The sequence below is a fragment of the Tympanuchus pallidicinctus genome, unplaced genomic scaffold, assembly GCF_026119805.1.
Source record: "Tympanuchus pallidicinctus isolate F22 unplaced genomic scaffold, pur_lepc_1.0 scaffold1, whole genome shotgun sequence".
Lineage (NCBI taxonomy): Eukaryota > Metazoa > Chordata > Aves > Galliformes > Phasianidae > Tympanuchus > Tympanuchus pallidicinctus.
In genome coordinates this window covers 70,226,017-70,251,854 of record NW_026294618.1, presented here as the reverse complement: position 1 = coordinate 70,251,854, position 25,838 = coordinate 70,226,017, and the positions used below count along the sequence as shown (strand labels likewise).

Below are 25,838 nucleotides of genomic sequence, written 5' to 3'. Positions count from 1 at the left end.
GCAGGATAAGGCCCTACCAACTCCACTCCTTCCCTTCCCCTGCACAGCTTAAGGGAGAAATAAGCATTCCTTAAGTGTAAGGAGTGCCATCTAACGGCGTACTGGAGAATCCCAAAAGGTCCCTCGCCTGGTGGCTTTGTAACACGTACAAGCACACAACATACTGAATGCAAGATGCTCCCCTGGACACCCTACCTGTAAATCACATTGTAAAGGTAAATGCAAGTAGAATGTCTGATTTAACTTACAAACAACTGTTTTCATAATCCTCGGACTTCAAAGAGACTATAATAGTTCAGATTAAGTCAGAACCTGGGGAATTTAGAGCGAAAAATTAATGAGTGGTGGCTAATGTGTGAAAAACAGCTGATGGGAAACGGCTGTCAGGCATGACTGTGTCAGGCAGCTATAACTGTACACTTGCAGAGGAATTCAGTTCAAAAGTGACCTCGCAGTGGCCACTCAATGCAGGTTGGCCAAATGGGACAGCAGATGTGCAGGCACCTTGCTGAGGGATGACTGCCTCCAGAAGACATGATGCACACAGCTGTGGCCACAGTTTCTTAACATTCTGCAGCAAAGACATGCTGCATCACCTCATGATTACCACGAACTGCTCCAGTTATTCAGGGGAGATGTCTATCACCCTTTTTCTCAGAAACCTACCCTTCATGCTTTCTTCCTGCTACCCTTCAGTATGTTGGTATCCTAGGGTGCATTACAAAGAGCATAACCAGCAGGTTGAGGGAGGTGATCCTCTCACTCTGCTCTGCCCTGATGAGTCCACAGCTAGCTGGAGCTCCGTGTCCAGTTCTGGGCTCCCCAGTTCACGAAAGACAGGAGACTACTGGAGAATGTCCAGCAGAGTGGCACTAAGGTGATGCCTGGAGCATCTCCCTTACAAGGAAAGGCTGAGAGAGCTGGAACTGATCAGCCTAGGGAAGAGGAAAATAAAGGGGAGGGATCCAAAGAAATATAACTGTAAGTAAAACTGTATTAAACACACAATGGAGATGGTAGAGGTCAATAAACACGTATTTGGTAGTACGTGCTTTTGGAGGGAAATGTAAGATGGAAAAGTGTTGATATAGAAAGGGTATTTTAAACTAGACTGCCACTGGAAACATAAACATGAGCACTGATGACTAATGTAAGATGGCCATGACTGCCATGAGAAAACCAGGCTTAACAAAAGTGTAGAATTCAGAACCAGTTTATTTAGAACATATAAGAACAATCTGATCCACTTTAAACATCCTTAGTGTCAACATTAAATACAACAGTATTTTAAAATACAACAGTATTTTAAAGGAGCAAACATGTCATTTACCAACCTCTATTCCCTATCAGCTTATTTCCTAGTCTTAGAAAAGAACTATAAATAAAGGCAAAAAATATGTGCATCTACAACTAAGATAGCCATTTAAAGTTGTTGTAGTAATGCCATATGAGAAAATATATTTCTTCTTTTAGCAAAAATATTTATAACCAGTTTTATACCTAAGTAATCAAGCTAAAAATTGTTTAATCAGTTAAATACTTTCAGTGGAGTAGGAGGAAGCTTTTAAAACATGGCCAATAACAGTTTTTAGCAGCACTGCTACCACTGCTCGTAACTTTTACTTATCAATACAATGCAGGGCAGTTACTCACATACTTAATAACTGCATCATCAAAAATAGTGAACTCTCACTGAGTTTTTGCAAAACATCAAAGAAAAGTAGCTAGAAGACCTAGCTGGGATCCCTGGCCAAAAGGCACATAGAATATTGAGAATCATTAGCCTGCATTTGCTCACCCTTTTAACAGCACGGCTAACTTTCAAATCCTTTTGAAAACAAAGCTTACTTTAATTCTTTTTAAATTGAGCCCTTAAGCTCAGAGCCCTCCCATTTTCCAAACATGCTTTGATTTCTTAGCATCTTTACTGAACTTCTAGAGTTTCCCTTTTCCTGTTCCACAATCCCAAGCTTAAAATGGATTGTTAGCTACGTTTGTGGTGCCTATGCTTCCCCCACCTTCAATGAAAGCCCTTGAGATTATCTTATCTACAGAAAATAACTACTACCTGAATGTGTAATGATGGCTTAAACAAAATACTTGCTATTCTAAAGATACCTACTGTTTAACTTCAGTGCAACAAGGAGAGTAATTCTTTTCTCTTATGGGTAGTTAACTTTAAGAACAGCCAAAAATACATTAAAACCAATACATTACAGTCCAAGGAACAAAGATAAATTAGCAGGATTTAGAACGTCTCCATTTTAAGAGCTGCCTTAAAAGTATGCAGTTTTATTTTCCTTTTTTCTTCATGACAGTGCTCCAGATGAAGGATTCCTCTGGAAGAATAAGACAAAAATCGAGGTGCTCATTTATCTTAAACTTCAAAACCTGAGTCTGGCATACAGGACAAGTGACAATTTTTTCCTGCCTTTCAGCAGTGCTGGATCTTGGAGAGCACACTGCAGATTCAGCTTCAGTTTTCAGAGGTGTATTTATGCTTGAAGCCGCATCAGTCGTCTTTTTTATGAAATAGCTTTCAAAGGTAATTTGGTCCTCCTTTCTTGGCCACTGCTGCACTGTACTTTCCAAACTTTTCTTCTTGTCGGATAGAGTCTCATCTGCTGCAGTCTGCTGAAGACAAACTTGTTTTGGTGACCTGTGATAGCACGGTGACAAAGCCCTCTTGCCTTTTGCAGAACCTTGTTTTGAGTTTTCTTCCACAACATCAGCAACTTTAACAGCTGATCCATTAACATTCTTGCATGCTTTGGTATTAGCAACAGAGAGCTCAGGGAACTCCTGCTTTGAAGCTAAGTTCATTTCCTCACTTGCATCACCAGTAAAGAGAGGAAAGTAGGTATTACGAGAGGGCGATTCTTCAAATTTTATCTCATTTTTAGGAACTGGTATTGTGCTTGTTGCTGAACGATGCTGTGAATCAGATCTTTCACTATTTGTAACATTGCTGCTGAATGTTAAGCTTTTTCCTGAGAGTCCACTGTCTGCTCCTCCAAGTCGATACTCATTCCCACTAGAAGGCTTTGGATCTATCTTATCTTCCTTATCATCCGCACACACACGGACTGCAAAGAAGAAAACACAAAAACTAGCATCGTTTTTATATATAAACCATGGGCTTATATGAAAAAATCTGCAGCTTGAAAACAATGCAGCAAAATAAAATTTGAGAACAATTAAGTTGAAAAACCTAGAAATGAACAAGATGGGCCCTGTTCTTTTCTACGTAATAGTAATGTCTAACGTAAATCTCACGTAATGATATTTGCTCAAGGGACTGCTTATAAGAACAGTAGGGAAAATGAAGAAATAATTTTAAATACCTTTCTTACTTGACTTGGAATTCTGGAGCTTTTCTGTGTCGGTTCTCTCCTTGCGCTTTTTAGAGAAGTTCTCAGGTTCTTTCACTTTTGTGAATGTACCTCCACAACTCGCTTGATGCTCAGCCCACCAGAACTCTCGTGCAGAGGGTGCTCTATTTATTGAACGTTTCACATACCCAAAGTAAGGTCCTATGTACCGACAGGGGCCATTGCATCGCCACCAGTGCTGGCGGTACGAATCCACCTCATCATGAAAGTTATGATAGATCTAGGTTGTAACAAAAATATAACAAGCTCCAGTCATTCAGAAGAATTCTTACTTTAGTCGTTGCTATTTCTACAAACTTCTCATACACACTCATACACCATCACCACCCCATTGTTTCATAACACAGGTCAAAGGTGAAGTCCTTCTGCATGCCTGTAAGGCATCAAGAAGGAAACAGAGCTTAGCTGCTAATGGAATAGACATAGCACAAAGTCCTTCTTCAAGTGCCTTCCTTGCAAAATAAACAGTTTATTCTCCTAAGGATTCTGGCACGTGCTCTGTGTTTTGAAACACCCTTCCAAGTTCACTGCACCTCTTTGATAAAACTTTATTCTACTATTGTGACAAACAAGTTCTCCCTGCTCCCCACATTCTGGTTTTACATTTTAATCCCAAAGATATACCTTACTGCCCTCATTTCTATGCTATCAGTTAAAATAGTTGAATCTGGGCAAAATTTGATGAACATTTAAATGCAATTAAAACACAGCTTTAAAAAAGACATGACACAAAGATATCCTGGCTGCCTTACATTAGCTGCAATAAAACCTATTTTAAATGTACACAATACTAGCATTATATTCTTCCTCTGGCTATTATCTTAATTAGTCTTATCACGCACACAAATCTTAAAATATCATGAACTCATCAGGCTCTACTGGTCTCAACTAAAACAGGCTGCTATTCCCCAAACATTATTGTTACCATAGAGTTATTCTGACCCTGAATTCACAAATTGTTGCAAATTTTAAACCAGTGTTAAATGAAAATTCTTATAGAGGTTACACGTGACAGTTACAACACATCTTCTTCAACTTATTCCCTCCAACACCCCTCTACCCTCCCAGCAAAATACCTACAGAATTGTCAGAGGTGGCTGCAAATTTGTGTTTGTGCCAACTACAGAGTGCTTGAAAAAAAAACAAGTGCATTATTTGTACCACAGTCAGAGTATTGAAAAACTATGGTAACAAATTATGACTACCTATATTACATTAAGTGGACTGTGCTTACTGTGATGTTGGCTCCAGTCAAACGGTTAATGCGATGCATGTGTTTGCGGAACTCTGGCCCATGAGAGTCACGATCTCTGTCATTGTTAGTAACAAAAAGCAGGGCGTGGATCATTTCGTGCAACAGTGTCTGAAACAATAAAAATCGTTATTAATTGAAGGGCATTACACGTAATTTACAAACTAAGCTGGAAATATTTTAATCTTTTTCATTCATCTTGGCACTGATCTAATTTTCATACATTCATATGAAATTCATTGCGCTTGAGTCATAAAAACACTGAGTTATTCTACCTGTGAGGTCATTAACTCTACTTCTATATAATACTGAGTGACATTCCACAACGGTTATTCTATGTGTGCTCATTAATTTTACCTATGTGCAATACGGAGTGACACTGCAAAAAGAAACAATCTTGAAGCTTGTCAGACTTTTAAAGAGATCACCCCCTCCACAACCAGAGAGCTACATGTAAGAAAGTTGAAATTACAGCATCTGCTCATCGAGCAAACTTGAGCATCTCCACTATTTCACAATCTCTGAGTCACCATACACACAAACTCCTATGAAACATTAGATGTGGGAGGCGAGGTGCAATCTATTTCATGTCTGGATATACCAGCAGCCTTCACGTACCTCAACCAGATCCTTCCTCGGCCTTAACTTCAGAAGCGGCTCACTCAGACGAATAGAACACATCCCACCGTTCCCTTCGTATTTACACACTCCGGCGCAGCTGAAAGAGACCCGAGAACAAAACAGTGACAGCGACATGCTTTTACAATACGCGAAGCCAGCTGAGAATTGACAGCTCGACACCCTCTCGGATGCCCGAAGAGCCGCACCAGCAGAGGAGGGGGCACAACCCCAGCAACGGCATCTGTTGTCTCCCAGCCCCGCCTCCCCCCTCCTCTCTCCCCTCTTATCCCTCCCGGCCGTACAGGGTCATGCGCGGGCTCCAGGACACCTCCACGGCCGCCAGACGTCCCCAGAAGAACGCCTCGTTGAACTGCATGAAGAGGGCGCGCACGTCGGGGTTGGGGTCCAGCAGCTCCCAGGCTTCATCCACCACCGACAGCGGGCTGAGAGAAGCGGGGTCCGGCGGGGCCTCTATACACGCCGCCGCTGCCGCCTCGTCGTCCTCCTCCCACATCTCCTGGAGCTGCAGCGCCAGCGCGAAGTTATAATCGTCCTCCTGCTGCTGCTCCCGCTCCATGCTAACTACTGTCAACATTCGAACCGCTGTTACTATGCGCCCTGCGCGATGCATTCCAACGGCCAGCTCAGTCCAATTGCGCATGCGGGCGCTTACGTACGAACTGCGCCTCCTCCGGCGCGTGCGTTGTGCGCTGCGCTCCTCCCCGATCGCCGCTTCTCTTACGCTGCTCTTCTGCGGAGCGGCTGCGTGTGCGTAAGGGAGGCAGCAAAGCCGTCTCGAGAGGCGTCCGGGGCTCCGTGCGCAAGCGCAGTCGAGGTTTCCCTCGCAGAGGCGGCGGGTGCTGACCATGGCGCTGGCGCTCGGGGAGGGCGGCGGCGGCGGCGGGGGGAGCCGGCTGCGGCGGCAACTGGAGTCGGGGGGCTTCGCGGCGGCGGAGTACGTGAAGCAGCTGTCGCAGCAGTCGGACGGCGACCGGGATCTGCAGGAGCACCGGCAGCGCATCCAGGCGCTCCAAGAGGAGACGGCGCAGAGCCTGAAGCGCAACGTCTACCAGAACTACCGGCAGTTCATCGAGACGGCGCGGGAGATCAGCTACCTGGAGAGCGAGATGTACCAGCTCAGCCACATCCTCACCGAGCAGAAGGGCATCATGGAGGCCGTCACACAGGCCCTACTCCTGCAAGCCGACCGCGACGACCCCGCCCTGGGCGCCCGCCGCGCCGCCGCCGCCGACCCCTTCCTGCCACTGTCGGCTAAGGAGGCTGCGGCCAGCGAGGAGGGCCGGCAGCGGACGCTCACCACCCTGCTGGAGAAGGTGGAGGGCTGCCGCGACCTGCTGCCCGAGAGCCCCGGCAAGTACCTGGTGTACAACGGCGACCTGCTGGAGTACGACGCCGACCACATGGCGCAGATCCAGCGGGTGCACGCCTTCCTGATGAACGACTGCCTGCTGGTGGCCACCGCCCTGCCCAACCGCCGCGGCGCCTACCGCTACGACGCCCTGTACCCCCTGGAAGGGTTGGCCGTGATCAACGTCAAGGACAACCCGCCCATGAAGGACATGTTCAAGCTGCTCATGTTCCCCGAGAGCCGCATCTTCCAGGCTGAGAACGCTAAGATCAAGAAGGAGTGGCTGGAGGTGCTGGAGGAGACCAAGCGCAACCGGGCCCTCAGTGAGAAGCGACGCCTGGAGCAGGAGGCCCTGCCCCGGCCCGCCCCAACACCTCCTGAGTCCACCAACCCCTTCGAGGAGGACGAGGATGAGGAGGAGGAGGAGGAAGAGCCCTCCGCTGAGGAGGAGACGGTTGACCTCTCGCTTGAGTGGATCCAGGAGCTGCCGGAGGACCTGGACGTCTGCATCGCTCAGCGGGACTTTGAAGGGGCCGTGGACCTGCTCGATAAACTCAACGAGTACTTGGGAGACAAGCCTGCGAGCCAGCCCGTGAAGGAGCTGCGGGCCAAGGTGGATGAGCGGGTCCGGCAGCTCACTGACGTGCTGGTCTTTGAGCTGTCCCCGGACCGCTCGCTGCGAGGAGGGCCACGAGCCACGCGCCGAGCCGTGTCCCAGCTCATTCGCTTGGGCCAGTCCACCAAGGCGTGCGAGCTCTTCCTGAAGAACCGGGCGGCCGCGGTGCACACGGCCATCCGACAGCTGCGCATTGAAGGTGCCACGCTGCTCTACATCCACAAACTCTGCCACGTCTTTTTCACCAGCCTTCTAGAGACGGCCAGAGAGTTTGAGACGGACTTTGCTGGCAACAATGGCTGCTACTCTGCCTTCGTTGTGTGGGCCCGCTCTTCCATGAGGATGTTTGTAGATGCCTTTAGTAAGCAAGTGTTTGACAGTAAAGAGAGCTTGTCAACTGCAGCGGAGTGTGTGAAGGTAAGAGTGCCCAAAGACGGAGGTGTGCCATGATGGCCTGAACAAAGCTTGCAGGTCTTCATTTCTTATTCTAGTGTAGTTGTTGACTGGGTGCAACTCTGGGAGAGTTTCCTTCATTAAACTGCTCATCTTCATTTGGAGTTGGTTTGTTTTTTAAATTTAACAGACAAAACATTAAGATGAAAATGCACAGCGAAAAAAACCCTGCCCTTATCAGAAATGCAGAATATGTTCTTCCTTAATTTGCTTTTAATTGGAAATCCTAAAATTTGTATAATCTCATCTGAACAGTGAGTATTTTGAAGACTTATTTTTGCTTTTCCAAACCTGACTACGCTTCCTTAATTTTTTATGTAACCAGTTTTCTCAAGTTATGGGGGGAGAAAAAGATTACAATATAATTGTCCAGTGTTCTTGGCAACCATGGCTTGTCCTTTGATTTTTGATTTCTCAGTAATAAGGAGTTTCTCAAGGCAGAAGTAAGTGAACTGTGATCCCTTTATATTTTCCACTTTATATTTATGTTTACCCAATTTATCAAATAACACTTTGTTTTTCCTTAATACCCAAGGTAGCTAAAGAGCACTGCAAGCAGCTCAGCGACATTGGACTGGATCTCACTTTCATCATTCATGCCCTTCTGGTAAAGGATATCAAAGGTGCTTTGCAGAGCTACAAGGATATCATCATCGAGGCCACCAAGCACCGCAACTCTGAGGAGATGTGGAGGAGGATGAACCTCATGACTCCAGAAGCTCTGGGGAAACTCAGGGAGGAGATGAAGAGCTGCGGCGTAGGCAATTTTGACCAATACACTGGTGATGACTGCTGGGTCAACCTTAGCTATACTGTAGTAGCTTTCACTAAGCAGACTATGGCCTTCTTGGAGGAAGCATTAAAGCTTTACTTTCCAGAGTTGCACATGGTTCTTTTGGAGAGCCTTGTGGAAATCATCCTAGTGGCTGTCCAGCATGTTGATTACAGTTTACGGTGCGAACAGGACCCTGAGAAGAAAGCATTCATTAGGCAGAATGCATCCTTCCTTTATGAAACTGTCCTTCCTGTTGTGGAAAAAAGATTTGAGGAGGGAGTTGGAAAGCCAGCCAAGCAGCTACAGGATCTGAGAAATGCTTCAAGATTGATGCGAGTAAATCCAGAAAGTACCACCTCTGTGGTGTGAAGTAAACGAACAGTTCTTATGAACAGAGTGTGAAAGCAGTTAGTGAAAACACTGTACATTGCATATGTGAACTAAATGGGTTTTTTGAGCTCCTGGAAAATGAGGAAGTCTGGTTGCAAGATTGCAGAGACTGAAGTTACAGTCAAAGGCTTCAAGGGTCCAACACTTCTTCTGAGGGGGTGCAGGAAAGTGAGAGGTAGCTGTTGAAATCATGTGTCCTTGTACAGCATATCCTGTAAGAATGGTTAATGTAGTGTTTGTGACTTGGGAAGTACTATGATGTACAATTTTTGGCCAAATGTTTGTGAAAACCTTAAATATATGTACGTTGGTTCAGCAGGAAAAGATCACTTCTTGTCACATCATTCTGTGTGTGCTTTTTTTAAGGCAGTGCTCTGGTAGAAGGGAAGTGCTGATACGCTCCCAGGGTGTGGTATTTGGTGAGGCACATCCACCATTAGATGTGACTCAGCAGTCGAGATAAACAGCATGGGTTTTGACATTCAGCTTTGTTTGATAGCAGTGCAGACTCCTCAGTTTCTCTTACTATGTAATCTCTTAATTCATTTCTAGAACAGATCTAAATTACTAATCTTGAATTGATTTTTTTGTGTTTGAGTGTAAGGGCTGTCTCTCTTTAATAAGCTTGCCTGTCTAGTTACAGCTCTGAAAGCAGAGCTCCTTATTGTCAGAAACACTTTTTCCTTTCAGAGAAGAAATAAGGATACTTTCCCTTCCCCTTCATATTCCCCTTGTTTTCTCACAGAGTTCACTGGAGTCACGTGCATCAGATGAACTGTGCATTCTTGCTAGAGGTTCTGTCTGAAGTGCATTATGGGCCATTACCTGCAGGTTAGAAACCACAGCAAAGAGGCATAAATGCTCTCAAAATGTTCAAGTCAGGGAGAGGGTCTTCATGAAGGTACTGTGTCATTTGGGAGAAACAGAATTCTAGTTTTGCCCTACAGAAGCAGCAGAGGATAAAGACACTGGCCATAAGGGCTTTTGTGAACTATGTGATCTACAAAATGCATACTGTAACTCTCCTGAAAATGTTACCTTGTTTCCTGTAATATATCAATAACCAACCCAGAAGAACGATCCTTTTTACAGAACACACAAGGACTGCATTTGATTGAGAACTTGAATGTAGATGGTACTCATGCCATGAGAATGTTTTTTGGTTTGGATTGGTGCTGCTTATATTGCTCTGTATTGAAATCGAAATAGGCTTACGCAAAGGCTGTCTTTAGAAGGCTATCAGCATTGCCTTCTAAGCTGCATAAACTTCTTCCCCTTCATTTTGCAGGCCTTCTTAATTGAGCTAAAATTGTTACAGCTGCATAATCTTATACTGGACACTTAATAAGATCTTAACAAGATCGTAAGTGGAATAATTGAGTATCTTATTCCTCTTGTGTTTTCAAATGAAAGCTTTTACGATTTATGTCATGGTAATGATTGCCTCATGACTGCATGAAGAAACAAGAAATCACTAGTATAATATCCTGTGTAACTGCTTCTACTGTGGCTTTGTCATTTCTCCATGTTTTCACACTTCCAGCTCTATGCAGTTTTTGCTTTAGTGGCTAGTTTTCATTCTCTTGTTCTTAAAGTGCTTTTTGAACTGTCAGATTTTGCCAAGCATCTGCTTACTTGCTATCCAAGTCCAAAATGACCAATTTGGTCATTTTGCTAGAAAATAACAGCAACAAAAACAATGTACTAAGTGTTTTTAAAAGGGTAACTCATTAGCCTGAGCTAAAAAGGGTTTGAAGACCACTGAAATAGCTGTAGTTGCCAAACAGGCATTTTTTTTCCACCAGTGAACTCTCTTAGATACCAGAGCCTAGTGAATTACATTGAAGTAATGTATTTTCTATCAACGTTTAAAGTAAGCAAGGGTAGTAATCTGGCCTCGCTTAATTTCTCAGTGAACTGTAAGTGAGAACTCACCATTACGATGGGTAGTGTGAAAGAAGGGGAGAAAGGAGGGTGTTTTTCTCTGAAGACAGGTATATTTCAGCGTTTTATGTGAAGCAGAAGAAAGTATATTTACTTGTGAGCAAAGAATAAATATCTGAGCTTTAGGTCACTTCCTTTTTTTGCTGTGCAGGAGAGGGGTGGCTGTGGAACTACAGCTCAGTGTGATGCTTGAGGATTTTGTGTAAGAAGCTGAATTGTAGATGCCATTTTTTGGCTCTGGCACGCTGTTAAATTGAAGAGCCCTATTCATGCTTCTGTTACAAGCTGGCACAGCACATCTTATTCTAACCAGAGGGTGAAATGTAAGATCTAATTCTGCCACGCACTTTGTTATGTCCTTGTCACCATTCCTTTCATCAATCTAATAAAAGCATGCACGTCCTCCTGATGGTCTATCAGCTGCCATCATGGAGCTGTAGGCGTACATGGATGTTGGCTTTAATAGATGAGGGAATCTGGCCTTTTGTTTCGGTGCTCAAATGTATTCATGTACCTGTTAGCAATGCACACAAGGTCAAGTTCTATAAACTGTAAAGAGCATTGGTTTTTTGAGACTTGTGAGTCTGTTCTAAAGTCATAATGAAAGGAAAACATTGGCTTAAGGAAAATGGAGTGTAAATAGCATTAAACCCACTTTGTATGTTAATTCAGTTAACAGATAAAGCCAATGTGTGCTGAAAGTCATTGTTTAATAAATACATTTCAGATTTGCATATATCAGTTTGAAATGGGGTTTTTCTTTTTCTGAGCTGTTTGCTTGTGGAGGGAGGGTGATTCCAATGAAAATTTGCAGTAACTATTAAATAATGCAGTTCTGTTGATTTGGGGAAGACAGAACTGTAATTTTGCTAAGGCTTTGTTTTATTTCTCTATGAGGGATTTGCATATAAAATCTGGTTTCCTTTAGCTGCTCTGACAAAATTGTGGTGTATACTTTCTTTAATTGTTATTCAGATGAATTTATGTATTAGAATTTTATGCAATAACTTTTCTGAACTGTGGGAACGATATATTAAAACTTTTGGGACATACAACACTAGTGATTTATTTCTGTTATTACATCATCAGAAAAAGGATATTAAGGGCCTGATTCAAAGATCAAGTCCATTAATAAATCTTCAGTGATATTGAAGGGCTTCGGGTCAGTCAACATTTGTGATGTGATTGTAAGAGGCAGCAAGGTGATAAAAGCCAGAGGATGTCAGTTGCACTGTCTGTTTTGTTCCATTTCTATAAAGTTGGCATGTGGCTTAATAAGGTGCAATTTGAAGAAAGTCTTTTTCAAAATACTATCTCAGTAAAATCAAGAGGATCAGCTGTAGTCTACTATGATTTGAGGTGGATATATTAAGCCATATCAACACTAGGTGAGTGTAATGTTGTGAGGCTTGCTACCTTCCAGAGAGAACTTTCCCATTATCACACTCAGCTTGAATGTTGCAGTAAGCCCCATCTTTTCACTAGGTGGAGTTTTATCACTTGAAACTTAGCATGCCATGGGTAGGTATGAGCATTAAATCTGTGCTACCTTGCAACTTGTTTTTGGACATTTTTGTAGTACAATAGGAAATGAAGATGCTCAACCAAAAGATGTGGGTGTTAGGGCCGACATCTCACAGTTCTTTTTTTCCTTGTTTGGTAGTGCTGTTCTCCTGTGCTGATTTTTGTACCATCAGGCTCTTAATTCCTCATGATTTCCTGCTGTGTTTCTCCACTATCAGCAGACATCTTTCAGCGGATCTCAGATTCTCAGCTGTCTACTTTTTTAGAGGAATGTATCAACAAGTAACTTTCAATCTCCCTGAGAGACATTTTGCTTGACTGGTAGCCTCTGCAGGGGTGTGAAAACTTGTTTATCTCAGCTTCATCTTTGTTATGGTTGTTAACTTGTTTTGGCTAAGTGAAAGGTCTCATAGTCAAGCCTGCATGGCTCCTTGTCATTATATTTCAATATTGAAATGAAATTCCAAACAACAGCTCAACCAATCTCACTTTCATAATGCAGATTTGTACTCTAGCACAGCCATGCAGTTGATCCTTACTACCCATCTTCATAACCTAAGCACTCCTTATGTTCCTTTTGCTGTGCAAGTCGTGTTTTTATTGGGTTGCCTTTTACTTAAGGCTCCCAGCAAGTATTCTGTGAAGAAATTAAACTCCAGAATGTGGCCTGTCTGTCAGAGGTTTGTGAGTACAGCCTGTAGACACATCCTTTTCCCCAGAGGTTTAAGTGTAGTGTTGCATGTCTAGTGCCTACAATTCTGAAAGCCAGCATAAAGACGAACATCACAAACTGTGGAAAGAATGTTTCCCAATCACATGTAGTATTCTGCTTTTATAAAAAATAAATATATGTTCTTTATAACACAATGGATGCTAACTAGCGTAAGACATGAGAATTTTCTTGAGCCACCACAGTAACAGAGAACAATTTCTTCCTGAGTATTTAGGAAACTTTGCCAATGAAACTTAAACGATTGCGGCATATCCCATGATACCATCCTTGACTTCAGGGCTAGAGGTTGAGCAAGATTCTGTGCTGCAGATGTCCTCAGTTTGACACAGCAGAGAGCAAATGATACCATGAGGCCTGGACTGTACTGGCCACTGAACAGCATTTCTCTTCCCAGAAGTTTACGTGACAAACCAGGACAGCTTTATGGCAATTTTGGATCACAGTTCTGTGACTCTGTGTTATTTATCCTCTCTCCCTCCCTATGCTCTTGCTGGATCATGGTTACATTCCTTGCCACATGCTGAACATCCCACTTCACAACCAAGCAGAAAATTATGTTGGGAGGATTAAGTGAAATCTGCTCCCCTAACTACTTGAAGAGGGCTGTGATGGCACATGGTTACCAGTGGGTGTCTCACAAGCACTCTGCATTGGTGAGCAGAGCAAAACAGGCATCTGATGATTAATGCAAGCAGATACGATTGTGTTCTGTTTGCTCTAACAGATCAGGACAAGAGCTAACAACATATAAGAAGAGAGAGATACAAATCCCTTCACATAATAGCAGGATCTGGATTCTTAAATATGGGCTTAGATTACCCAAAAGACAATTTGAACCTGCAGCTGTAGGAAATATCATTTTGATGTGCTAAATGATTCAGGTGATTGCTGAAAGCACTGCATAGGGAGGTGGACTAAGGAGGAGAGGTCAAATTTACTTCACAGCTGTTGGGGAAGTCCTTATAAATGCTTTAATTAAGGATGATTTCTTGTCAGTAAAAATAAGTAATGCAGCTGTTCCCTAAACAAGTTAAAATCCAAGTTCTTGTGGAGGTGAGTTAGCCAAATCCCTTGCAATATAAGGCATGCAGATGTAAACACCTGCAGGCTTGGGCAAAACTGAGATCTGAACTTCAGATGGCACTTGGTCTGACTGTGAGGTGAGGGAAAGCCCCACCTCGGATGCTTCCAAGCTTTGGTTGTCTGCACTCTGAGTAATTCCTACTGTTTATAAAATCACAGTTCACACACGACTGCCTGTGCCAGTCAGATTTGTTAAGACCCAGTCTGCTTAATTACAGCTTCAAAGCCCTGCTGCACTCTGGGGACTCCTGTTAAAGTTCATTTTCAGCTCTCCAGGCCCTGTTTTCACAAGAGGAAGGGGCCCAGCTCCTGTGAGATGGGGCTGTCAGAAGGGCACTTGAAGCTCTGCAGAGGATCCTTCCTTCCTCAGGATTCAGGGAATTTTTCTCCCAAAATCTGAGTCTCTGATAAGCTCCTGTTCTACATTCTGCTCATTTTTTTTTTCCTTTTTTTCCTCCCACTAATTTTCCTTCTCCGTGATGTAACTTCTCCTGTAGAGGTACTGGATTGGTTTTGTAGAGGAGGGTGGTCAAATCGCATGTTAAATTGCTATCCGTGCATCAGCCTTCCATAATACAGGCCATACAACACCCCACTGCTCTCACTAACACAATGTATGTGGGGAGGAGGGCTGGGGGCTCACAAAAAAGACCTGTCACCTTTGTTCCTCAAACTTCCATCCAGCAAGGTGCTTAAGTGAATGCTTAAGAGCATAACAATTCACCCTGAGCTTGACAGGCCCGCTCCTATAGTCGGAGTTAATTAGATATTAAAATGCCTTTCTTGCTTGAAAGATCAGCATATTTCTGCTGAATATCACAAAGCCAGCTAGCAAAGAAGTGATGGTGAGACAATACTGGGGCAACAGCAGAATGCAGGCAAACAAAGTGTATTCCTGCGACACTCAAGCGTGAAAAACTGTGGTGCCAAACAAAGCTCTTCTTTGGCGGGATCCATAAATCACCAGCCCTGCAGCTTCCCAGGAGGCAGCAAGAATGGAATTTTGTGCACTAAAATACCCTTGTTTTGCCCTTTGGTTTTCCCCTGATGGTTTCTCTGCACGGCAGCCAGCCTGCAGGCCCAGCAGCTCCTGCAGCAATAGGTCTCGGGCCACCCTGAGGATGAGCCCCATCTTGTTGGTGCGGCCGCATCAGGGCGCAGAGTCAGCAGGCCTCCCCACAGCCTGGCCCCTTCACCTAGGACAGCCCCTCTCCTGCTGCATCTGTAATCACTGGTCATTTCTTGATTTGCCCTGATGTTTATCATCATTTAAATAGCCTCCTAGCCTGAAGCATCGTCCAGGGGAGTTTTGTGTCTTCTGGTTCACAGCCTGGGAAATTAATTCCCCTCGGATCTTGTCCCAAAGAAGAAGGGTGCTGCTTTAACCAAACTGGCTTAGAAATTTAGTTAAACCCACACAAGACCTTCTGTTGCCCCTACGTTTTGACTTTCTGAAGACTCGGCTTAGGGCATAATATGCCCAGACAGGAAAGCATTTATTCATAAACCAAAATTACAGCACCAATAGCTGCAGTCTGTGGTGAGGTCTTCTAACAACTGTGGGCAAGCTCCAGATTTACCTTGGTGTCTATTCTTAGGCCTTGAAGATGTAAGGTCCAGACTGCAAACATCTTTAATCAGGAAGCAATTAATTGCACAATTTTCCTCTTTGCAGCCAGCGTAGGTCTCATCCAGGTAACGCTCCCTGGGAGGCAGTGGCTCATGCCTGTGTGCTACTTTTATTACTGTATGTCTCTGCTAATTAGTTCCTGTTGGATGGGAGGCTGGATTGCTACAGGGGCTTCAGATAAAAGGTACAACTGGTTAAGACAATCTAAAGATAGCTTGAAGAAGAAAAACAAATGCATTTTCCTAGCTCTTTTTAACAAGTTAATTCTGAAGAAAGCTCCCATTGCGTCTTGTGCTTTTGCTAGAAATCAGGACCAGGTCTGTGAAGGTTGTTCCTGTGCATCAGTGTTGAGCATGCTGGACTGTTTTGTTTTTTTTTTTCTTCTTTTTCAGAGCATCTTGGTTCTTGTCCAGGACCAAACAGCTTGTTTGTTTCTTTTGCAAAGGATCATCCATGCAAAGTGATTTTGGTCCTTGCTCTTCCTCAAAAATGATGCTCAGCTTCAATATGAGGAGGGGTGGGTAGGTGTGCGGAAGGGCAGGGATGCTTAGGAGAGTTGGAGCTGTGCTGACAGTCCCTAGGGCAGCACAAATGCCATGCGTCACCAAACATGACAGTAAGGCTTTAGCTGCCCCTCTGCCCCCTACAGTTATCAGCACCACTTCCAGCCCTGCTAACACTGCCTCTGACCTTACTCACTGTTTCATCTGCAAGCCCCACATCCTTCCTGTCCCACATGCTGGCTATAAACACCAAACTCACTTTTTATGCTATTATTGTAATTTACTAGCAGAAACCTTCATCTCTGTACACCAAAAACATAGCTCTTCATGTCTGTTAGTTGTTCTTCCAAAGTTATAAATAACACGTTGGCCTGGTTTATGTGTTCATGCAAGTCAAGCTATAAACTGGCAGATGAAGGAAATTAACTGTCTCCAGAATTCACATTCCTGTCACTTATTCAATTATTTGATCAACATAATTGCTCAGAGCAAGAGCTAATTGGAAAATTACATGTATTTACCCACTCTGTAGAAGAGGAAAGGCTTATCAGGTATTTTACTGCAGGCAGTTTCATTACTTCCCATATTCTGTTAGAAAGGAGGTTTTTAACAGAGCCAGGACAAAATATACATAGCTAGTTTGCTAGTCAGATGCTTTCTCACCCTCAAAATAGATCCAGTATTTTGTGGTGCAAGGGTTTTAACACGTCTGTACCACAGGTACTTTGGCACACGGGTGCGGGAGCTGTAAGCCAAGCTTGCCACCAGGAGCACGCAGTAAACATGTCCCTGCTTCTGTATTTCTGTATTCACACTGGTGCTGCAGCCATGGTTTTTCCTATGACTGGGTCCCATCTCTGGGAGCAAATACAGAGATCATTGATCAGATGGAGTCAGCCAGGTGAGGAAAAGGCATACGGTGATTTGTTGGTTTTGCTTCTTTAGAAGACTAATTCTCCACCTTGCCAGTTTAAATCCTGCACCAATGCCACAGCTCAAGACACTAGTATCTTTGGAATGATTTCTGTAATTCCTTGCCACACATGTGCACACACTTCATAATTAAATGAAATGCAATCTCAGTGCTGGATGGAGCAGAGGGGTGGGAATGGAAAGGACCAGGAAGCAGGAGACTCAAACCCTAAAGCAGTCCCTGTTTCCATTATTAGCTCTAGCATTGTTTGGGGTTGGAACATTTGATTTGTTTAAGCAACAAGACAGGCAAACACTTTTCCAGGCTGAACGGAGGGGGAGGAAGCCTATCTATCAATGCCAACAGTTTGCAACCTATTGTCTTCAGGCCCTGGGGGGACCTCTGGGTTATCTGTAGGGGAAAGGCAGTTAAGAAAATCAACCCTGTTGTCAGTTGCCTTGAATTCATGACAGATGGTTTACAACTCTGCTGGAAAATATCAGGCTCTACCAATAAAAAAATGGATAAAAATTAAAGATCATGGAATAACACATTTCTTTTTCTGCAGTGTGGTGCCTGAACAATCTGCCTGTAGAGTGCAGGGGCGACTTCCGCACCTCTGCCCTGGGATGATTTCACCTCTGCCTTGGCATAATTTCCTCCTGCTCTTTGTGAGCAGGTTTGTTGGTTTTTTTTTGTTTGTTTTTTTTTTTTTTTTCCAAGCACCAGTTTTCAGCTGCCTAAAAAGCCCCCTGAAGTGGTTGACAGAGATGTGAAGCTTGAGAGACGTCCTGGCCTGGTTCTCACCAGCTGTGCTGCTACCACTGCACAAGTGGCACAGAACAGCCATGGAAAACATGCTGTACTGCATGTACCAGTCCTAAGGGTTGGTCCTGTGTATATTTGATGAGAACTGGGTAATCACATGAGTAAGTTTTTAGTTCATCCTAGAGGAGATTAAGAAATTAGTACAGCACAGCCTGTTTGTAACTTTATTGGGACATTTCTGATAATAGTGAAATTGTACTATTTCTTTTTTTTTCTTTTTTCTTTTTTCATTTTTCCTTTTTTTTTTCTTAATAGAAAACAAAAATAGGCAATAAAGGAATAAGAAAGTAGCCCCACCACAGGTGGCTGGTGACAGTGCAGAGCTGTGCAGGTGTCCCAGCGGTCCCTGGGAAAGGAGAGCTGGAGCCACCGAGCTGCCTGTAGGCACAGGTTCGCTGTGCTGCCTTATTCAGGATGATCTGCAGTTGGGAAAAGGGGTGCAGAGGGCTCAGGCGCCATTCCTACTCGCAGCACTGATTCTCACACAGCTGCAGGGAGCTGGAAATGAGGACGGTTTTGTCAGCCGTGAGTGACTCCAGCTAGTGGACAAATAGCCTCTGATTGTGCTACTCTGACCTCTAAGCTAATGGGATAAATCAGTAACCCGACGGCACCGCGGGACAGCTTGCACGGAAAATGCGCGCTCCTTTGTCTCCAAGTGTTGGCACAAAGGTGGGGAAAAAAAACCAAAAAACACAAGGATCAGTCAGCATCTTGCAAAATCGGGCCAAAGCAGGGGGCCGGCTGGCGGGAAGCGGCTATCGAGGGGCAGAAGGGGGGCGGCTCTGCAGGCAGCGGGTGCCGATCCGGGGCGCAGCGGGAGGCATCGGGGCAGCTCCCAGAGGAGCCCCGGCCCCACAGCCACCGGCACCGCGGCCGTACCGACAGCAGGGGGCGGCCGCCGCCACCGTAACCCTTCAGCAGCCTCGGCATCTCTCCAGCCTCGCGTCCCAGCTTCCCCGCATCCTTCATCCTCACATCCCGAAATCCGCACACCCCCTTATCCTGCAGCACGCATCTCCCATCTCTGCTTTGCACCCCGCATCCTGCATCCTGGCGCCCTGAGATAACTCTCACTCCGGCATCCTGTGTCCAGCCCCACGCTGCTCAGCAGCCCTGCAGGCCAGCACTCAGCACCTCGCAGTCCAAGCTTCTCCACATCTTGGCCCAAGGCATGGAGTGCTGCTAGCAGTGCTGCTGCTTGGAGATCTGGGTTTATTATTATTAACCACTTTATTGTGGTTATTGCCCTCAGGAGCAATGATGACTGCAATCACAGAGGTGGCTGTCCCTATAGTCAGGCTTGTTGCCTCAGGCCCTCTTATCAGCTCTGCTGGCAGAACTGGGAGCTCACTGAGATCTGGAAAACTCTTTCCAATTTGAGTTTGGTGTGGTCTGAGGAGACAGCTTTACAAAAGTGCACAATGCAGCAGAAGTTACTGGTGTATTGCTGGTCCCACCGTGATGCAGGACATAGCAGGGTTAAAAACAGTAATAGCAGCAGTGGCAGCCTCTGCATCGCCTTGGTCCCAGTGCTACAATCCAGGATTTCACTGGGAGCTTTGTTCCCGTTAAGAACATTCCCTCCTTGCGCGTGGTAATAGATACTTTTCTGCAAGATTTTAGCAGTAGAAATGAATACTGGAAACCTTGTGTTTTTGTTACACCAGGACATTCTTCCTGCGGACTATGAATTGACTTGATTGCATTTCTGCAACTGGAAAATTCAATAAATGTACATAGAAAAAAAAAATAAAAAATGACTGTCCCTCCAGTTCTCAGCCTGCTCCTATCCATTTCCTTGTCCTGCTGGGCCCCACGCTGGCAGCTCCTCACAGGAGGCCCATGGCATGCTTGGTCTGAACAATCCACAGAAGAGCCCTGCTGTGCACTGAAGCCATGGCACCAGGTGCTGAGGCACTGGGAATGTTTTCCTGGTGTTTCCATGGCCTGCCTTAGCTGGAGCTTCACCCTGTTTTTTGCTTGGGCACAATTATCTGCTTGCTGTTTTCTGCAAATAGAAGGTACTTGAAATGGAAGAAATACCTCTAAGGTCACAAAAAGGAACTGAAAACTCAAACTGTGGAAAATGTTTGCAGGCAAACAACAAAAAAAGCAGTGGGAGTTAACTGAAACATTGCATTTCAATACTTTCACGCTGTTTTTTTTTGTTCACTTGAAAGTAAAATTATTTAAATAGCAGGCATCATTTGAATAAAGAAAACACCATTATAAATGCCAGTAACATGAAAACACATTAGACATTCCTAATTTTTTCTTCATTACTTTTATTTGAGAAATATATTGGGCATGTTTTTCTTTGTGGTTCTCAACAGAAAGTCAACAGTTTGAAGGAATCAGCATTCCTCAATTAGAAAATATTTTACTGAAGACTCTTCTCCAGAAAAAGCTGGCAGCACTTAGCATTGTAAGTCTGGCAGGAAGCTTTTAGTTCCATATCGTGTTTTACTTTCACTGGAGTGACAGGGGTGCTTCCAAAATTAAGTTCAAAGATGCAGCAGTGGTGGTACTAAATACAAATTTCCCAATGCCTGTGCCTATCAGTGCAGGGGAGTTCAAATAGATACTTGCAAATATCAGTTTAACTTATTCTTGTACCAAAGAGAACAATCAAAGCCCAGTGATACCCGAAGAGAAACTGGAGCCAGTGCGGTGCAGGCTTTCTCCCGTCTTACTTCTGTCTGCGCTGTCAGGAAGAAAGGTGCACACTGTGGAAATGGCCCAGTCCTCATGCCTCCTCAGTGAGTCAGAGTCAGCTTCTTGGGCCTTACAGACCTTAAGATGGGAGAGGAGGATTGTCTCGTGGCTGATCATAGGGACTGTGAGTCAGAAGATTTTGTTTACCTAAAACAAAAAAATTGCTCCTTTCATTTACTAGCAGATACATCTAAACAGCCTAAACGAGTTGCCACTAGAACATTTCAGTTGTAGGCATTTTAAAACTGAAGGGAGAAGAAAAAACAAGAAGTCCAATTGGCATTTGATCATTTCTGCAGCAACATCACATTCATCCATGACCAGCTGCTATGAAAGGGACAAGCACCAAAGTAAATACCAGCGAAATCTTGATTTGGGTTTCAGGCCAACCAAACTCCTGCTGTTTCACTGGGAATGTTGATTAAAGACCTCCAGCTGTGACCCACAACAACCCAGCCAGGTTACTCCTGCCTCTTTGGGAAGCTTGAGTGAAATTGGAAAGTGGGATGCAGCCCCATCAAGTTTATCAGCTCTGAGCAGCCTGTTTATAGGCAGATAACCTGCAAGTACCTCCCTGTTTCACCTCAGATTCCTAGGGGGAATCAATAGGTCACCCATGTGCTGGTGGGAGATATTAAAGTCATTTGGCAACAAATGAAAAAGCAACTTGCTTTGGAACAATCCTTTAGAAATCAGTCATTCATTACATGCAGTTAATGATCAGTTTGTGGGTTAACAGCCAAATGTGAAGTTAAGGATGATTAAAGCTTAAAGCAAATTAACTGCTCGGTGACTGCGGCCAAAACAATGTTCTATTAATTTGTGGTGGTTACTTTTCTGGGTAGGCTCCCATGGAGGCTGATGAGTGATATTTTAATTTCTCAAGGCAATAGCACCATAGCAACAAATCTGCAAGAAGCCTGTCGGTTTGGTGCATGGAATCTATTCTGCTTAACGGGGCTTTGATCCCAAAGTGTATTTAGCACAGCTATTTTCCTATGGATGTGGTGAGAGAAGTGAAAGAGGTGCCTTGCTGAAGTAAGACAACTTCTTATTGTCATCTGGTTTTTGAAGAACACGCTATAGGGAAGCACAGACCTTTTAATGGGGAGCTCCAGTCAGCGGAGATGGGCCTTGAGTGTGAGGATATTTACCCTTGGGTTAACAGTGAAGTAACCACACATAGGTTTGCAGAATTCAGTCTCTATTTTATATATATTAAAAAAGAAGAAGAAGAAAATAAAACACCCCACATTTTTACTTATTCACCTTTGAATTCCAGTTTCCCCAGCTGGGTTCCCAAGAGGACATCACATCCTGTGCTTCAGAGACACACTGGTGATCTGCATGATGAGAAGAGGAAGCCAGGGAAGTGCACAGAGAAAGGAATGTTGAGCAGTACACCTACTTCCATGCAAACAAATACTATGGTTGGAGAGGAGTACTGGGCTTACCTAGCTTTCTGTCTGTCACCAGTGGAAATCACCGCAGTGCCATTGACCTTGGCAGTCCTTCAATTGTTTTCCAAAAGTGTGGCTGGAAGAGAAACTAACAAGAAGCACCAGCACATCTCTGCTGCCTAGAAATGCATGCAGCTTTACCCAGCCGTTCCTGACAGCCCCATGCGTCTCACTCCAGTGGAGATGCCATGGCCCCAAGAGGCAATTGCAATATGCAGCTGTCCTTACCATTAGGAAGTTTTTTCTGACAGCTGTATTGAGCTTCCCTTGCTGCACTTTAATCTCATTATTTCTTGCCTTATTTACCTCCACGTGCTGTGGAGAATGGATTATCCCCCTTCTCTTTGGCATGGCAAAGCCAAATTGCGTGCAGCCCCCTCACTGCTCACAGCCCAGTGAGGGGCAGCCACCGTCCATCTCCTTGCTGCCTGATGGTCACCAATGTCCTGTTTGCCCCAAAGCAGCCCACAGCGGCACTCCCCACACTTGTCCTTTTCTGCTGTGTATTTTTTATTCAGTACTGTCTTGCCATCTTTAACCCATTGCTGGAGTTGTCTCTGGCTTTGAATCCTTCTCAAACTCTCATCCTTACCCCTTTGATGCATCTCATAGGATCAGCCCAAGCACCTTCCCCTTTCCTTCACACACATGTTGCTGTTTTGCTTTGCTCCAGGCTCCTGAAAGTACAGACTACACAAAGGCAGCTCCCAAAATATGGGTCTGCATCATCCGCATATGAGTATGTGGCCAGCTCCACATTAATCAAGAAGAAAGATAACTGAGAGCACAAAAGGAAAAAGAGCTCTGTGTACAGTCAGTGCATAGAGCCAAACAGATATTTAATCCTGCATGGTATTTTTTTTTCTTAATGGTTGCTCTGGACATTTTTGTTTTATCAGATGGGGAATGACACTTAAGACCTAGCTTATTTGTGCCTCTTGTCAATGGCTCTTTGTTCTCTTTTCTTTTTCGTTTCCTTATTTTTTCTCCCCAAACCTATAACCATCTCTTTGTTCCCCCTGGCAGACTAGCCTCTGGGATCTGCTGCTCTTACACCATTACTCACAACAACAAGACCCATTGGGTCTGCATGCAGCCCAAGCCCCGCTCTGCAAATGCAACCCAAAAACAGCAGACAGATACTAAAGGTAGACTGGGCAATATTCTGGGACGCTCAGGACAGTTCCCTGTGGTCTGGGTGCAATTCCAGCTCTGCAGCAGTATAGGCTCGTTCCTCTGGGCTTTCGGGGGGGAGAAAGCCTCCCCTGAGCTGTCCAGGCTGATGAGCAGTGTTTTTGCCGCTGGGTCACCTGCCTCTTATTATCAAAAGAGTTTAAAAGCAAAAAAAAAACAAACAAAAAACAAACTTGGCAAAATGAAAACTACTGACAAAGAAAAAAATCCATCCAAGATGGGCCTCATCCACTCTTCTGATAATTAGATTTAATGAAAATAATAAAACTAGAAAGCAAAGCAGAAGTCAGTAAGATGGGCTGCTGGAGGAGCAGGAACTCTGAGAAATGAGGAGGTGACTGTGGGGAGCATCATCTTGCAGAAAGCCTCAATCACCACATCCTGCCTCTCCCAGAGTCCTGTTTCACACACCATCAGAGCAAGTGGGTAATTACCACAGCTGTACCTTGTGCTGTTTGAGAGACTTTGCTTCCCAGGTTGTCTTTGGGATGCAGTGGAGATAGCAGGCAGCGTTCCTGCAGGAATGGCACTGTTAAATCCATACAAGCAGACTTCAGGGAGAACTTGTGGGTGATTCTGTCTGCTCACTGTCAGTGAAAAACAGTAACATTTTATAAAGCACTGCTTTATGAAAAGCACTTTTTTACTGCTGAAAAATCTTTTGGACTTTCTCCTCCTCCTCTCTAGGAAACACTTTGCTGCTATTCCTATTGACGTCAGCTGAAGATAAGAAACGTTTGTCCACAGTGCCTTGCTCAGAGTTCCATGTGCAGCTTATGTGCTGATTTGCCCTGTGTCACTGCTGAGGTTTCAATTTGCTTTCAAATGAAAGCTTTGGTGTCCTTGCTTGTCTTATCATACTGACACAGCTGGCAACCTATCCATCTCTTGCTTCCAGTGCCTTTACTGCAATTGGAAATCTTGAGTACGTTGTAGTGGTCTGCATTTACAGCTAACAGTGCCTGGTGTTCAAAGCCCCTAGGTCACTTCTGGGTGAGGACTCCTCTTCTCTGCTCTTGGAGCTGGGGAGCTGCAGCCTTTTGTTTGCTCTTCTTGCTCTGGCATTCTTTTTCAAAGGCATGGAGAACCTTAAAGCTGTGGAAGATGTAGCATTTAAGGTAAAGAGAGGAAGCTTGAAAAGAAAACATAGCTCACGTTGCAGCTGGCTTCCATATCTGATTGCACATACCTGTGGCAGCTGAGAGGCTGAAGGCAGCTGGGTTTGGGCTGGGCACTGGGAGGCACCTGGGAACTCACCTCTGAGCTCCACCTATGAGCACCGGAGCAGGGCAGGCTTTGTCTGTGGGGGTTATTGAGCTGTTTGCTTTGCACCTGGTGAATCCTGGTGTTTACTTTCCTGCCTTTGCTTTGCCATGCAGCATGGAGAACTGTGGCTCTTTCCATTGTGAGGCTGTGGAAGCCATCCCGTGGTGCACCTCTGGGTTGTAAGTAGGGCAGCTTATAGGAAAGTTTGCCCTATTCACTTCCAGTAAAACTGACGCTTGTGCTGTATTGTTCCAAGTATTTAATCCTCACTAACAAGATCCTAGCAACTGCTTTCAGAGAAGATCTTTAAAACTGGAAAAAGTCTTTTCAGCACTGCCCATGGGAATTGTCCAAGTTTGACACCAAGAGAAAGTGGCTGGCTCCAGAAGAGATAACACATGGAGCAACCATCGCTTCTTAGACTTTGCAAGCAACCAGCTTGTGAGTGCAGAAGGAACCAGTTAGGGCAGGAGGGTCTCTATGCCCCTTACCTCCCAGCCCTGCTGGCAGAGGCCTCCCAGGAGGAAGGTGCTGTCCCTCTTCCGAGATGTTGGTCCACATAGGATGTGCATGGCCCATCTTGGGATGCCCCAGCGTGCAGCACACTGCCAAAGCTTCCTCTCTTATACCTTTCTCTCCCCTCAGATGTTCAGTCTAGGGCTTGGAGTTAACTGCCTCATTCAAGATTGCCTCTGCAACTCTGAGGCTGAAACAGCATGTTAAAAGCCCGTGTAAGCAGAAGCACAGTGACACTGCTCCATCCTTGCAGCACAGCTCCATCCCTGTGCCCCAGGCTGTGGGACAGCCCTGGGCCATGAGAAGCTCTAGGATGGGCAAATTGGAGACTGTCACACAGCACTCAGGACACTCAGTGTCTGCCAGTGGCTGTGGTCTGAGGGGGGTGAAAAGGATGTTAAAAGAGAGATAAAGGGATCACCTCCCACAGCAACTCCCCTGCAGAGGCACTGCAGATAGGAGGCTAGGGTTAATTTGTTTTCTGAATTAATTAGGAATTTGAGTGGCTTGAAGCAATTCTGCTTTGTTTAGTTTTGTTTTATTTTGCTTTCAGGTTGATTTCAGCAATCCATTTTGATTTTGAGCTCATGTTAGTGCCTTCACAATCAGAACTTAGCTGGAGGGGTGGGGGGATATTACTGTGTTAATAATGTGTGCT

The 25,838-nt window shown here is 44.8% G+C and overlaps 2 protein-coding genes and 1 long non-coding RNA gene across 4 annotated transcripts; 1 reads left to right on the top strand and 2 right to left on the bottom strand.

Annotated features, from left to right (window-relative positions):
* Positions 1–1,197: 1,197 nt before the first annotated feature.
* On the bottom strand, positions 1,198–6,133 carry SPRTN (SprT-like N-terminal domain). Its single transcript, XM_052684625.1, has 5 exons — positions 5,568–6,133; positions 5,263–5,362; positions 4,627–4,755; positions 3,345–3,612; positions 1,198–3,086 (listed from the first exon to the last, which is right to left on the bottom strand). The coding sequence occupies exons 1-5, from the start codon at positions 6,131–6,133 to the stop codon at positions 2,293–2,295; spliced, it is 1,857 nt and encodes a 618-aa protein (XP_052540585.1). The 3' UTR covers positions 1,198–2,292.
* Positions 6,117–11,867, top strand: EXOC8 (exocyst complex component 8). Its single transcript, XM_052684478.1, has 2 exons — positions 6,117–7,667; positions 8,239–11,867. Exons 1-2 carry the CDS (start codon positions 6,132–6,134, stop codon positions 8,845–8,847), a joined length of 2,145 nt encoding a protein of 714 aa, XP_052540438.1. The 5' UTR covers positions 6,117–6,131; the 3' UTR covers positions 8,848–11,867.
* An 8,471-nt stretch (positions 11,868–20,338) lies between these two features.
* Positions 20,339–25,204, bottom strand: LOC128081436 (uncharacterized). 2 transcript variants are annotated; one of them, XR_008207188.1, is made up of 4 exons: positions 23,844–25,204; positions 22,199–22,323; positions 22,014–22,087; positions 20,339–20,891 (listed from the first exon to the last, which is right to left on the bottom strand). It is a non-coding gene; the product is annotated as an uncharacterized LOC128081436 (long non-coding RNA). The 2 variants fall into 2 exon arrangements; XR_008207185.1 differs by having other exon boundaries at positions 22,199–25,204.
* Positions 25,205–25,838: the final 634 nt, after the last annotated feature.

What these genes read in the sequence shown, in the direction of transcription:
- SPRTN (XM_052684625.1), bottom strand. Translation starts at nt 6,133, where the DNA reads ATGGTCAGCACCCGCCGCCTCTGCGAGGGAAACCTCGACTGCGCTTGC. An exon ending in TGGAGCCCGCGCATGACCCT is followed by an intron (nt 5,363 to 5,567) that starts GTACGGCCGGGA and finishes GGTCTCTTTCAG; the next exon opens with CTGCGCCGGAGTGTGTAAAT. An exon ending in TGACTGGAGCCAACATCACA is followed by an intron (nt 3,613 to 4,626) that starts GTAAGCACAGTC and finishes GTTACAACCTAG; the next exon opens with ATCTATCATAACTTTCATGA.
- EXOC8 (XM_052684478.1), top strand. Translation starts at nt 6,132, where the DNA reads ATGGCGCTGGCGCTCGGGGAGGGCGGCGGCGGCGGCGGGGGGAGCCGG. An exon ending in CTGCAGCGGAGTGTGTGAAG is followed by an intron (nt 7,668 to 8,238) that starts GTAAGAGTGCCC and finishes TTAATACCCAAG; the next exon opens with GTAGCTAAAGAGCACTGCAA.